At 40.2% G+C, this 13,738-nt stretch overlaps 1 protein-coding gene across 7 annotated transcripts in view; it reads right to left on the bottom strand.

Annotated features, from left to right (window-relative positions):
- Positions 1–13,738, bottom strand: part of cita (citron rho-interacting serine/threonine kinase a) — a 36,242-nt gene that overhangs the window by 19,382 nt on the left and 3,122 nt on the right. For 4 of the 7 annotated variants that reach the window (XM_056404134.1, XM_056404157.1, XM_056404150.1 and 1 more), the window contains exons 6-19: positions 11,477–11,619; positions 11,014–11,107; positions 10,709–10,915; positions 10,333–10,486; positions 8,803–8,992; positions 4,347–4,452; positions 3,694–3,837; positions 3,389–3,508; positions 1,823–1,993; positions 1,681–1,734; positions 1,521–1,574; positions 1,149–1,289; positions 882–1,010; positions 266–361 (exon numbers count right to left, since the gene is read on the bottom strand). In XM_056404134.1, coding sequence (XP_056260109.1) covers positions 266–361; positions 882–1,010; positions 1,149–1,289; positions 1,521–1,574; positions 1,681–1,734; positions 1,823–1,993; positions 3,389–3,508; positions 3,694–3,837; positions 4,347–4,452; positions 8,803–8,992; positions 10,333–10,486; positions 10,709–10,915; positions 11,014–11,107; positions 11,477–11,619 — 1,803 coding nt within the window. The remainder of the gene's footprint in view (positions 1–265; positions 362–881; positions 1,011–1,148; positions 1,290–1,520; positions 1,575–1,680; positions 1,735–1,822; positions 1,994–3,388; positions 3,509–3,693; positions 3,838–4,346; positions 4,453–8,802; positions 8,993–10,332; positions 10,487–10,708; positions 10,916–11,013; positions 11,108–11,476; positions 11,620–13,738) is intronic. The other 3 variants (XM_056404142.1, XM_056404165.1, XM_056404180.1) reach the window with 1 other exon arrangement.

The raw sequence follows: 13,738 nt of genomic DNA, 5'->3' as shown, positions 1-13,738 counted from the left end.
AACTGATGCAGTCCAAAACAACAGTCCTGCAATAAATCTAAGCTTCATGAAGGTAATAATTATATATATTTTTATACATTTTTGTTAAAAACTGTTTCAATGAGAGGTCGTTTCAATTTCATGGTCATTTTGGAAAAAGAAGTGTTCGCAATTATTTGATATAAATGGAAATACCTCTCTAAAAATAATAGTTAAACCTGACTTACATGAATGTAGGATTTATTGCAGGACTGTTGTATATCTGGACAATATTAGATGCTCCCACCTTGATCTTGTCCTCATAAAGCCTCTCTTTCTGAACCAGTTGGGTTTCCATCCTCTGGGCTGTCGACTGGGCATCTCGCAGGTTCTCCTCCAGTTCCTGAAATAAACAACATTGCAAATAGAATAAAATGCATTCCAAATTGTTTATTCAAATCGGGAAAACTTCATATGTATAATACATAGAAAAAAACACAAACTACCACCCTGATGACTGGATAAAGTCGGCTAAAACCCTGCAGTTACAGAGGACATCACAGCACAATCTACTGAAAACAGACTGAAAGCTGTTCTAATGAGTGTACTCTCAAACCAAATAAATAAAAAGAAAAGAAGTTAAACAACTTGCATTGAAAAGCTGGAAATCCACAAGTCGGCTGTAGCGGTTCCTGCTCATGCTGACACTGGTAAAACTAATATGTATATTAAAATCTATATATGCACTGACACTTGCTGACTAGCAGCCATTTCAAGAGCTCAGCTAGCAAGCAGCTCTCTAAAGAGATGTATGTACAGTGTGACTGCGAGGGAGCTGAATGAATGGGAGAGGTGGGCAGGGGGGTGAAATTAGGGGTGGAGTAGGGCAGAGTATTAGCAAGCCTTATCTGTAGCTCTCTCACCAGGATCTTTTCAGCCATCTGCTGGATCTGCTGGGATTTGGTCTGAATGTCATCTTTCAGCTTATTCTCCCGCCGCTCAACCATCTCCAGCCTTTTTACCTGATTCTCCAGGGTCTTCCTGCCCTCCTGCTTACACAACCAAGAGAATAACATAAGACTAACCACACAGAAATTTTTTTCAAGAGCGTCTTGTGTAGGGGAGGAAATCACAGAAACAGTATGTGACAAAAATTCATATCATTTAGCATTATGGGTTTAGTCTGGTACCTCTGTTTCTCTCAGGCGGCGTTTTAAAGTGTCACTGGAGTCAGTTTTGCCTCGCAGGCGCTCTAGGTCTCGTTCCAGCCGCTCTTTGGCCTGCCGGACATTCTGCAGCAGCTCAGTGGCTTCTGTGCTCGCTTTTACTGCCTGGGGGAGGTCAAGAGTTCAAAGGCTGTTAGTTGATCCTAAGACAAACCTCTTGATATGCTTAGGCAATTCCTATCCCATGAGAGATTGCAAAAAAGCTTTTCTAGAGAGTAAACAGAGAGCCAGAACAGGCCAAATACTGTTGATCTGCTTTTCAGACAGTATAGAGAAAGGAGGTTTTTAAAAGTACAAATAATGTTAATGTGAATAAAATAAATAAAATGAATTTACCTTGGACAGTTTGTCCTGGAGCTCTTGGATTTTCACCTGCTGCTCAGAATTAGTCTGAACAAAGAAAGACAGCACAATTAGCTCAGATGTGAAATTTCAGTGTCACGACAACTTTAGCCATGAAGATCTATCTGACAAAGAAAGAAAAAAGAACCAATACCTTCTCAAGTTTGGAAAGAAGCTCCTCTACCTCGGCCTTGCCCTGTTCTTTGGCCTGAAAAATAAACAGCAAATCAGCCTAAACTTAAACTCCATTTCCATTTGCATTAAATGACCTATACGTGTCCGTGGTGCAAACAAACCTTCTGGATTCTCTGCTGGTATTCCACAGCTTTCCTTTTCAGTTCCTCACTTGTTTGTCTGGAGTCTCTGAGTTCAGCTTCGTAGAGGTCACTGCGGCGTCGGGCAGCTGACAGGTCCTCCTCCAGCTGCCTGATGGTCACCTGCATCTCCTCCAGCTGGGCATGGTACTCCTGAGGGCAGAGACAGCACACGGTAGTCAATGTGGAAAAGAAAGTGCCATCCAAAAACTGGCAGTGTTAATTAACGCATGAGGTCAAGTTTGAACTTACATGTTAATAAACATGTAACAGTGTTTGGATGGTGGACATGGCCATTTTAGTTCAAATTTTAGATATTATTCTTAATGCTATCACCATGATCAACCTACATCTCTTATAGAATACTGATCTGAACATTGTGTACTGAACCAAACTGTTGAATGCTTTGTCACATGCCGAAAATTTCAACACCTGTCCCAAGGACTTCAGGGCAGGCTGTTGCCAAATAACTGTTGTCATCTTAGTGAAGTTGAAAATATTTTTTCTGTCTAATGAAGTAAAGCGGCTAAAGTAGTAAAGGCTTAGGTTTGAAAATATTTTAAGGACAGAAAAAAATAAAACTGTGCAGTTGTGGTCCCAAATTATTTAACACAGCCAAGTTTTTCTTAAATAAATGTACATTTCTATTCAGTTCTTTACTGTGGGGAAAAAACAAGAGTTTGTTTGGAACCGCCTGAACAGAGGAACTGAGCTGCTAGTGCAGGTAGCAGTTGTGGACAAAGATGTACTTCATAGATCTGCTGACACCGTTTCATTGTGCAGTGATCTATAGAAACTGCAGGGCACTGCTGCAATGACCATTTATCACTAAAAGTGTCAAAATCAAAGATAACAACTCAAGGATTACCATTTTAAAGCCGTAGTTGGCAACTTTGCACTAGAGTGAATGGAAAAATAACTGCTTATGTCTGTAAAAGTCTTTGCATAGACAACATGTTATATGATCCTTGTAAACACTGAGATTGAATAAATGGAAAGAAAAATGTAATTAGTAACAAAAGGCAATTCAGATGGGTCGTGATCACAAGGGATGACTTGCATGTTAGAGCCCTGAATTTTAATGTTTTTTTAACTTGTGACTTCAATCATGAACGTATATCAAAAATATTCTAAGTACTGTGTTATTCCCCTAAGAAGAGGGTGGGTGAATCTCTTGAGAAATGATCAAAGTCTCCTTCACTTTTGTGCCTTGAAGGGATGCCATCTGCAGGGATGACCTTTATGAGGACAAGGGAGTCCTCAGAGGGGAAGACCTGCTTGTGTACCAGGGACTCACTGAGAAGAAGTATAATCTCATGGCTGCGTTATGACAGTATAAAGATGTCACTGGGGAAAGTACACAAATAAGTGAGCCACAAATAAGACAATGGCTTTGTGGATGCAGTATAAAACATTTTTTGCTTTTTTTTATTTATTTTTTAGTATAAAACACCTTTAAGTGTTTATAAAAATCTCGAAATACAACACATCATCATCATGATGAGAAGGGGGAGACAGATGATCATCTGAATGAGAAGATTTACATACTTGCTCTTTAATTTCCTGCAACTTGTTGCTCTGTTCACGGATATCGTGCAGCAGCTGCATGGCCTTGTCATCCTCTCTGGAGACTTCCACACGTGCCTCCTCCAAGCTTCGCTTCAGGCTCTGCAAACACACATATATACACACAAACCCAAGGCTGCTGTTGGTTTAAATCGATATTGATTTCTGACAAGTGTTGAGCACAGCAACACAAAACTACACGGATATGGGAAAAAAAACAAACTTGTGTGGGGGCATTATTATATTTAATCATTTGTCACACACACACAGACGTTATTATGACTCACACTACACTCAGTAATGTAGGTGGCGAGGTCTTGCTCCAGGATGCTTCTCTGAGTCTCGGACGCCTTTAGCTCCACATCCTTCTGGTGGAGTACTGACTCCAGGTCAGTCATTTTACGCTGAAACCTGGAGATCTCCTGCTCCATCTGAATCCACCAAAGAAAACAGCACAATTATCAGTTTCATTGCAACTCCATCTGGCCATTCTCCATCACCAACACACTACTGTGGAGATAGGTCTGGCTCTGCGAGACTAATCAGCCATAGGTTCTGATGATAGCTGATATTTATGACCTATCTTCCAACCCAGAATGCTTAAAGAAGAAGTACATGTAATGTTGTACACACAACAAGATTAAATTGGCTTATTACAGCACCACCAGAAGCTTGCTTGATCTGTGTTAAGCCAGTCAACCAGAGTAAACACACAACGTCTGGTAATAAAACCCATGATTGAATCATTTTTTGCTGAAAATTAATTTCTACAATATGGAAATACAAAAATAACAATTTTACAATTTCCAGTCTGCTAGCAGTACTCTAATCATCTCTGACTGGCTTAATGGGGCTGCTTTTGAGAATAAGACTAAATTGTTTGTCATAAATACTGGAGAGGAAACCCTGAGACATTAATAAAAGCAAAGTAAACTCTCACCTTGTGACATTTGTCTTGAGTTTCTTGTAGTTCTCTGCTTTTAAGGTGCAATTTCTTTTCCATGGAGTTGGCCTTAGCAGGAGAGTTGAGGCCGGCACACACTGACCTGAGGACGACAACAGTTTCAACGTTCTTTAGTACCATTTAAGCAAAAACACAAATACAAAATGTCCCACCTCACTTGCAGCAAACACCAAAAAGGAGCACATCTTCTCAAGTTGTGGATTATGATAACCAGCTTGCAATGTAATTGATTATTCTTATAGAGAAATGTTCACCATACACCAGACAATCCATGAAGGTCAACATATTCTAAAGCACATCATGTAAGCCAACATGAGCACTTCTTTCTCTGAATGCGTTTCTATTGTGTAGGAAATTTCACAAATGTATCACAAGAATCACAAATTTCCAAATCATATCAGCTCAACCAGAATGAGGATGGCCGACACGGTGCTACATGATGGCATAAAGCCACATCACGTAACAGCAAGCAAGAAAGCATCAAAATATGCATCGACTCTACTCTGAAGAATATCTAGTCATAACAATGAGGAATTTAACAGAGAATTTTTGAAGTGAGAAAGAACTGAGTATATTTTATTCATCATGGTTTATTCAGGACAAAACAGATTACATGAACAAAACAGCTGTGTAGACCTGTTTGGCTGACAAAATAATGTGACAGGAGAATTTAGGCTATGCTTTTGCTTGGGGTTGGTCTACACAGAGCTCTGTGGTGAGTCCAATGCACCTGATTTTTCTTGTTTATGTAAGGTTATGTCCTATTTTGTTTCCCTTCTTTGGGAATAATTTAGAGCGCAAAGTTAATTTTCTTTTCTGTTGACCAGAGAAATGGCAACTCTGAATAGAAATCTTCCAAATAAATGAATGGGTCTGTATGAATGAGTTCACAAATACTGCAGAGAGATCTTTAATAAAGTTGACTCAGACTGAGTCACAGTGTTAAAAATAATCACGAAAGCAAGCACTGCTCCCTTTGCCTCTCTGCAGAAACACCCCCTGAAACAGACACATATACAGTAAAAAGAAAAAAGAGAGAGGGAGGGAGAGAGTGCACAGAAACACACACAGACACGCATACGCACGCACACACACAGACACACTTGGCCCCAACCAGTCTCTTTCACTGGAATCTAGATTAAAAAAAGAAGGATTCCACCTAGTTGAAACTCTTGCCAATTAAAAATTGATGTTAGACATCAAAATTCATAAGGTTCTCCAGTGCCTAGTTGAACAGTTTAGGGGGATATAGATAATATGGCAATTTAAAACTCCTCAGCTGGGTTTTTTCTGCACATGAGTTGTGTGTTTTCACCATTTCATCTTTCTCAAAACATTTAATAGACATGGTGAATTTTAACTCTGAGTATGTAGAATGGATGGATGGATGGATGGATGGATGGATGGATTTATTCTTCAGTTTCATCTAATTACTCCACCCACTTCTTGTCGTGGATGCTTTAAACTGTAAATTGGAGGAAACATCAACAACGTTTTGATGGGAGTATGTATAATATTTTACTGGTCTAAACATTGTGTAGGCAGAACAGAGATTAAATATTTTTATAACAGAAAAAAGGCCAGGCCACTTTGTCCTAGCTGAGGAACATGGTAGTTGTTATGTCTCTGTAATGTGGAGAGAAAAAAATGAGTAGCCAGTGCAGACTGCATTATTGAAGAGAATTAAAGAGAGACAGAGACTGATGAAAAGTATGCAAGTTAAAGGCCTAGTGGCACTAATCAGGTAGACAAAAAGAATAGACCACATGCAATAGCACAAGCTCGCACACTGAAGAAAACGCAAACAAACACACATAATCCTACACACAAAAGATCAGGATACACACAAGCAGGGTTGCAAAGGTAGGGGATCTTCCAGGGAACCTTCAGTCATTTTTAGAGAAACTGAAAAATCAACAAAACAGTGTCATTGCAATCTTGTGCTTAAGGCAAAATGATAGAACACACTGAAGGAATCAGTAAAGACATAAGCACCTTCATCCATAAATACATGCAAAAATGTGAACAATGGACCACGTGGAGTTGACTATATGTTGGTTTCCAAAAGTGGGTATAACCTGAGCACCAGATCATTTGACACAAAGTTCTTGTTCAAACTTGTTAAGTCCAAAAATCACCAACAGGCCTTTTAATATCTCAACTAAGACTCAAAGGTCTCTGAAACATATTCCTGCATTTCAGTTTCCTCACTTATGATGCTTTTTGGTGGCCACACTGTATTAAATGTCTATGTGTAAACAAACAACATGCTTGTTGAAACATGTCCCTAATGTGTAGAAATGACATGTAGCAATCCATCAATTGGGTACATTTAATTATTTATAAACAAGTCAAAATACACACAAACAAGTCTGTCTTTAAAACACAATTTAAAACCATTACATATAAAGAACAACATACCGATAAATGTGCTATCCTTTACCAGTAATGAGGCTTAAAAATGAAAGGTTGTCCTGCAGGTGGCATTAGAACAAAGACCATGGGTCATTAAAATCGAAAGTGTTTATGTGCTATGGAGCATAAAGTTGGTCAGCAATTTCCCATTGCATTTTGGCCATTAGACTTTGATTTTTTTTTTTTTTTTTCCTCTAGCGTACAAGTGGAGATTTTAGTCTGATCGGTGGTAACAGAGAAAAAGTGAGGGGGTCAATATAAACATAAGAAATCATCCTCCACAGACCACAAATATCCACAGCAGGTTTCTTGAAAATTGGGCCATTAATTGCTGAGATACCACGTCAAGGGGAAACTCTGACTGGATGATCACGGCACTAGATGAAAAGTCAGTTGGACATCTAAATCATTAGGAACCATCCTCTGGGGACTATAAACATCCATATCATCTGAGTATCCATTCATGGCAATCTGGTCAGCAGTTGTCAAGATATTCTTCTCGTGACCAAAGTGTTAAATGACCGACCAGACAGAGCGACAAACTGACATCTATGTCCTGATACGCAGTCACTAATCACAAAAAATATCTTTTTCATTTTCCAAAACACCTCATAGTACCCTTTATTACCCAGAATTCTTCAAAAAGGCAGATTTTTGGAAGTTTATGAGCTTGTATTCAAACCACCTTGCAAAGATGATTTTCTGACATTAAACCACAGTCGACTTCTTGTAAATTTGAGGAAAGCTGTTAAGGGGATTTTGTTGTTGAGTTTTACTAATGAGAAGTCAGACAGACAAGGTCACACAGAATGAAAAAAATAAAAAGAATAGCAGAAACCCCCCAAAACAGATGATTAGCATTTCATTATGCCTGGCTCTCAGTTCATTTCTTTCCTTTTTGGCATGGTAATGAAGAATGTGTACACGCATATGCATGCACCCACACACAAATTTGACACATTCTATGAGCTCTGAGCTCCTCTTAATCAAATACTGCAAAAAAATTACTGGCTTCAGATAAAAACCATGAACAGATGACTGATGGTGTAACAGCAAGGGACAGAGACATTAGAAGAGGGAGAAAATAAGAGGAAGAGATGAGACGGGTAAAGATGGGGGTGGGGACTGGGAGAGAAAAAACAAAAAACAAAAAAAAAAAAAAACAAAAACATCATGGTAGTAACCATAGAAATAGATTCTCTTCCCCAATCTGAGCTCTCATCCTTTTTCCCTGTCTAATCTGCTCACGCTTTTTCGTCCCTTTCTGTTGCTGCTGCTGTCATGAGCCGCAGTCTCCAGCACCATTAACCAGACAGGGCTACATAAATGAAACCTATTCTCTTGCATTAATATCAGAGGTTAAGAAGTCAAACACCATTAGGAATAATTACAGTCCCAAACCTCATGCTATAAAAGTCAGGAGCCCATTATGCTGCACTGTAACAGAGAAAGCACAATAAAAGCAGCGAGGGTTGGAGTGTATCTATGTGTGGGGTTCCACCTCTCAGCAAACCTCATTGACACACTCAGCCGCATACCAATCAGCGCCGATGGCAAGATAACACCAGCTCACATCCTCTGGTCCATTCATTTGATCTATCTATGCGCATCAGATCCACTTTGTGTGATCCCAAAGCACAAAAACAAGAATCGGTAGAAGAGAGCACCAGAGAAGAGGGGGATCCCTCCCCTCTCTCATTCCTTGTCTGACACAGCATATGGCCAAACCCATTTCAGCCCCAACAGGCACAACACTAATGACAGGGACACAACACCAACTGCCCAGGGCACCACACTAGGTCACCTGAAACAAGGCTACCTGGAATTTGTTGCCGGGGTAATGAAGAGTCTAATAGCAGAACAGCAGCAAAGGGTATCACAGGGTCTTTAACCAACAAAGGTGTGTTAGAGGTGTATGTAGGAGGTCTCTGCATTGACTACAGGAAAAAAAAAAAAGGGGGGGGGGGTTGTCTTAGAAAAAAAGCCAAACAATGCCTTGTAAACAGGTAGCACTTACTCAGATTTGGCCAATGTTGTCAACGCTCGGCTGAAGAACCAGCCTAGAAAGGGCAGATCCTGGCCCTGGAAGCCCGCTGGCAGAGCTCCTCGCTGGGTTGCTGAGGCTGGCCAGGGGGCTGCCTGCTCCGGCTCCTCAAAATTAGAGGTGTCATCTTCAGTGTGCAACGCAGGAACGAAAGGCGGGAGAACTGCAGGAGAAAAGGATGAGTGGAGGGAGTAAGAGAGGGCAAGGAAAAAAAGGAAGCAGCGACAAACAAGGTAGTAAAAAAATGTAAAAGATCTTTCAAAAAAAAAAAAAAATACAACAAGGAGAAAGGGGAGAGAAAAAGAAGGGGAGGAGGAACAGAGCAGAGCGGTGGGAGCCTAGAGTGCGGTAAGTCGCGCGTTGATGCACATGCTGCCTCTCGGTCCCTCCCTCCCTCCTTCTCTCTCATACACACATGCTCACTCCCTCTCCCTCACTGCAGCAGAGCAAGCTAATCAGCTGGAGCCAAAGCTGAAGCATAGAGCTCAATCTGTGCCCCATTATCAATAAACCTGGGCTGTAATGTCAATACAAACATTTATATATGTGATTCTCTTCTCTGTGTTGTATTTGATATTTATTACTCAAAGAATATCAATCAGTAACTCAATTAAAATTCAGAAACATCTATAAACACTTCCAACACACACACACACATACGCACAGGCAAAAAAGGTCCTGTTTGATAGTCAAAAATACTTGTGATTTTCAAAAAAAAAAAACCAACTAGATTCATTAATATTCAGCGTTGATAGGGGGATTATGACTGGAAAACAGCTCAGAGGAAATGACTGCCATAGCCATGTTTTGTAATTGCTTAATAGTTACAAAAAACAGGGTTTATTTATCTGAAAATTAGGTATTCTGTATAGCAAAATAAACAGTCATCACCCCTGCAGCTACACATGTGAATTACAGAACCACTGTAGCACTGCGGTTATTTAATGTGACCATGATTCACTGAAAATGTCCATTAATGTGAATGTTAAGGGTGTGTTTTCCCAAAGCTGCTCAGGTGAAAATGCCAAACTCTTTCTCATTCAGCGCAGTCTCAGATTTGATGGCAACAATGACGTTCAGCAAACACACATGTGTCACAGAGTGTCTAGTGTCGCTAGCGTAAAAGATTTTGTGCTGCGTCTGTTGAGAAGCAGATGAGTTGCAGTTCTTTAGTCCGTCTGTGTTGCTTCTCGTCTCTGCCTCCCTCCTATTCTTCTCCTCCTCCTCAGGAAGGAGCTGGCCTACTGCCAACGGCACACAGAATCTCATTATTTTACTACCGACAGCACCACTGGCGACGCAATCGCTGTTTGTTGTCTATGTGCAGCCACACACACGCGCTACACTTATTTGTATTATAAACAACATTAGCGCTTGACAACTAGTCGTACATCATCTGTCCAGTAACATGATTATAGACACACTGTGTCATTTCAAGCCAAATTGAGCATTTTTACCGGACAAACAGGAGAAAAGAGACTCAAGGGAGAGGGTTCTCCTCACCATGTCTTAAGTTGTTCCAGTCTACACTGGAGAAGAAAGAGTGACAGCGAAGTCCCTGGAAACCCAGTCGCTCTTTGGCTCCACACAGCAAACTCTGCAGCAGGTCTACAAACTGCTTACTGGCCTGCGGCTCCTCCGGAAACTTTAGAAAACACTGTGGGCAAACAGCATGGACAAGGATTTATTACATAATAAATGGATGGATCAGGTAAATCAGACTGCATATTTTTCACTCAAATATACGGGGAATACTAAGGAGGAAGTTTTTTTTCTCCATTAATCTGGTATTATCAGTTGCAGACAATAATAGATCAGATATGCAAATATCAATACAAATGACCAAAGTCAGCAGCAGTTAAAATGACAGTACATATACCTTGAAGTTTAGGATGTTGTGAATTGTCTTGGTAGATGTGCCATCTGAAAAAGGGGACCTGGCATAGATCATCTCATAGGCTATGACGCCAAGGGACCACCAGTCACACCCAACACCATAGGTGCTGTGAGAGCTCCCATTCATTGCTGCCAAGAGCTCTGGGGAGAGGAAGTCCTGGGTCCCAACAGGCACTGTGGGAGCTGCCACCTGGAAACGCATTATTAAAATGCATTAATAAAACCCAATGATGTCACTGCAAAAGATACTGAAGTTAATACACAGAGCAAACTCTGTGATCTACTTACTGTTTTGTTAGCCGTCAGCCTGGCAGCTGATCCAAAGTCTGCCAACTTAATGTGGCCAGTCCGATCGATGAGAACATTCTCTGGTTTGACATCTCTGCGAGTGGACAGTTTAGAGGAGATTTGATACTGCTTTTACAGAGCTGTTTGTTGCCTGAGTACAGTAATATCTCTACCGCTCTGATGATAATGGAATACATTTGTTAAGTCCAACAATGTATTTGTATTACATAACACCACACTCAGTGCTCTCGGTTAAATTACAATGCTACATTTCTCATGTCCAGCTAATGTTTTCCTGAATTATGGGCATTTGGCCCTCCAATGAAAACAAGAGAATGATTTGGTGAGGATCTAAGAAAAGTACCAATTTAGGATCATTGGTCCTACTTCCTTAATCATTATTCCACAAAGCCTTGAAGGTCTTTAAACAAACTTTTGTTGAATTCAGTAGCTAGTGTCTTACCTGTGGACGTAGCCCAGCTGATGGACGGCATGAATGGCCTCTACCAGCTCAGCCAAATAGAACTGAGCCATGGATTCATCAAATTGATCCTCGTATCGGTTTAGCAGCGACATCAAGTCACCTCCTGGCAAGTACTCCATTGCCTGAAGACACATTTGTAATGATACACGTTGCAGTGTATGCAGTCAAGAAGTGGTAGCATTAAAACTATGACCAGCACTTGGAATTTGAATCTATGTTTGAATAGGATTAAAGTTAACAGGCATTAAATGCTGTTGGAGCATTTGAGTATAAATAGCAACAAGTGTAGGACCACACATGTTTGAGCTTACATCAAAGCTCTATTTAGCTTAAGCTAATAGGGTGGTTCTCCTCATTATAGATTCAGTTATGTAACACCAGACACTATTGCAGATTTATCTGTGATACTGCAGTCAAAGGATTGGTCTTCCATAGCTAAAAATACACCAACACTAACTGCAAAACCCCTGTGTTGCTTGTGTGTATGTGATCTCAGGCTACAGGGCGACATGTTTTCTGTCGAACAACATGCCACAACAAAAAACACTAATCATTCTCAGATATCTAATTTTTAAACTTGGGCAACACAAATGAATAAATGGTAATGTTTGACTTAAATTCTCCTTTATGCTGTCTGCATCCTGAGACAAGAGGCATTGGTCAGGCTAATTTGAGCTATATGGTGGCAGTCATACAGCCATAACAGGCGAGAGCCCCTGGTGCATGAATGGTCGGCGAGTCTGAATGAACGGGAGCATTCTCCAGTGTTACCTAGCAACAGGGAGACTGGGTGCCTCTCTGACACACGGATAAAGATGGATGCTTTGTATTTTCCTCCATGCTCAGTTAGGGAGCATGGTGAGACAGAGGGGGAGTGAAAAGAGAGGAGGAGGGAGAATGGAGATAGACATGTAGGGGGAATGAAGGAAAGTATAAGTAAAGGGGGAATGAAAGAAAAAACAAAGGGTTGCATGCAGAATAAGGCTTGGCTAGGCAGGAAACGCTTTTTCCTACACCCTATGCCAGCCTAACAGGTCATCACAGAAAATATAGATTCTTTGCAAGGTTAATAGCCATCATGATGATTAGATTGGACACTTTCTGTGAAGAGGAAATTGACACTTTACTTCCCGGCTGAAGATTAGGCTATTAGACAGACACTAACATTTTCAGGAAATATGCCTGGTCACCTCCTTAACCAGTCAAATGAGAAGATTATGTATTAATTATAGATATCCACTTTAACCTACACATGAAACACTGGAAGGGGAAAATATTAGCTCAACTCAATTGTTGTATTTTATTCAGTTTGTTTTTACAGATGTGGTTTCTGTTATGTGACATTGTGATTTTAGCTGCAGTTAGCTATTAAAATACAGTTTGAGCATCAACAGTTTGAAACAAAGACTGCCCACAACACCTCAGAGGTTACTGTCCAGTGGAGGTGCCAGCATTGAATAATGTCGTTACTGTGAATAAAATCCTGGTGATTCCCAGATGTACTGGTGGCGAGTTACTCTAAGGTGAATTTCATTTCACTTCTGAAGCAGGCTCACTATTCCCCCCTGCTTCAAAGCATTTCTCCTACATAAAAGTTGTTCCTTTCACTGCTCACTTCAGATCCCTTCCTGTAGCAGCTCATGTACTATTCTGACTGATCCTTCTGTTTTATTAGTTACATTCTGGAAACCACAGCAGTGAAAGAAAATGAAAAAATTACACCTTCCAGCTTTCTTGTACACAGCTTTACATATAGATAAAAAAGCTATGTTGTACTTTGTGCATAACATATATGCAGACATAGACATAAGACACTGTGGATGTATTTTTGTTCAACTATTGTTGTTGTTGGAAGGTGTATTTTTTCGACTTCTGAAGAAGACCATCCATTAACCCCTGCTTCTAGTTTTTAAGTTTACCTAGGTAAACACATCCTGACTTCTCTCCATCTTATCTTCTTACCCAACTTTGGTTTTCAAAGCAAACAAGCATATTCCCCAACATGTTCTGAAAATATTTTAACTTATAACTAAATATAAACTAACTAACGTAATAAATGAAGACAATATTTAAGAATATAATTAAAATCATAAATATCAACTAATATAAAATAATACACCAAATAAAATTTCTTTAACAGTCACCACCGCTGAGCTCAGTTGATATTTCGATGCCACAGCTACAACACAGGTTTTACTCACTTAAATAACGCATTTAAAGATTTTGAGCAATTACGACAAC

This window comes from Seriola aureovittata, chromosome 2 (assembly GCF_021018895.1).
Source record: "Seriola aureovittata isolate HTS-2021-v1 ecotype China chromosome 2, ASM2101889v1, whole genome shotgun sequence".
In the NCBI taxonomy this organism is placed as follows: domain Eukaryota; kingdom Metazoa; phylum Chordata; class Actinopteri; order Carangiformes; family Carangidae; genus Seriola; species Seriola aureovittata.
The sequence above is the reverse complement of the archived record's forward strand: the minus strand, read 5'-3'. Positions and strand labels throughout refer to the sequence as shown.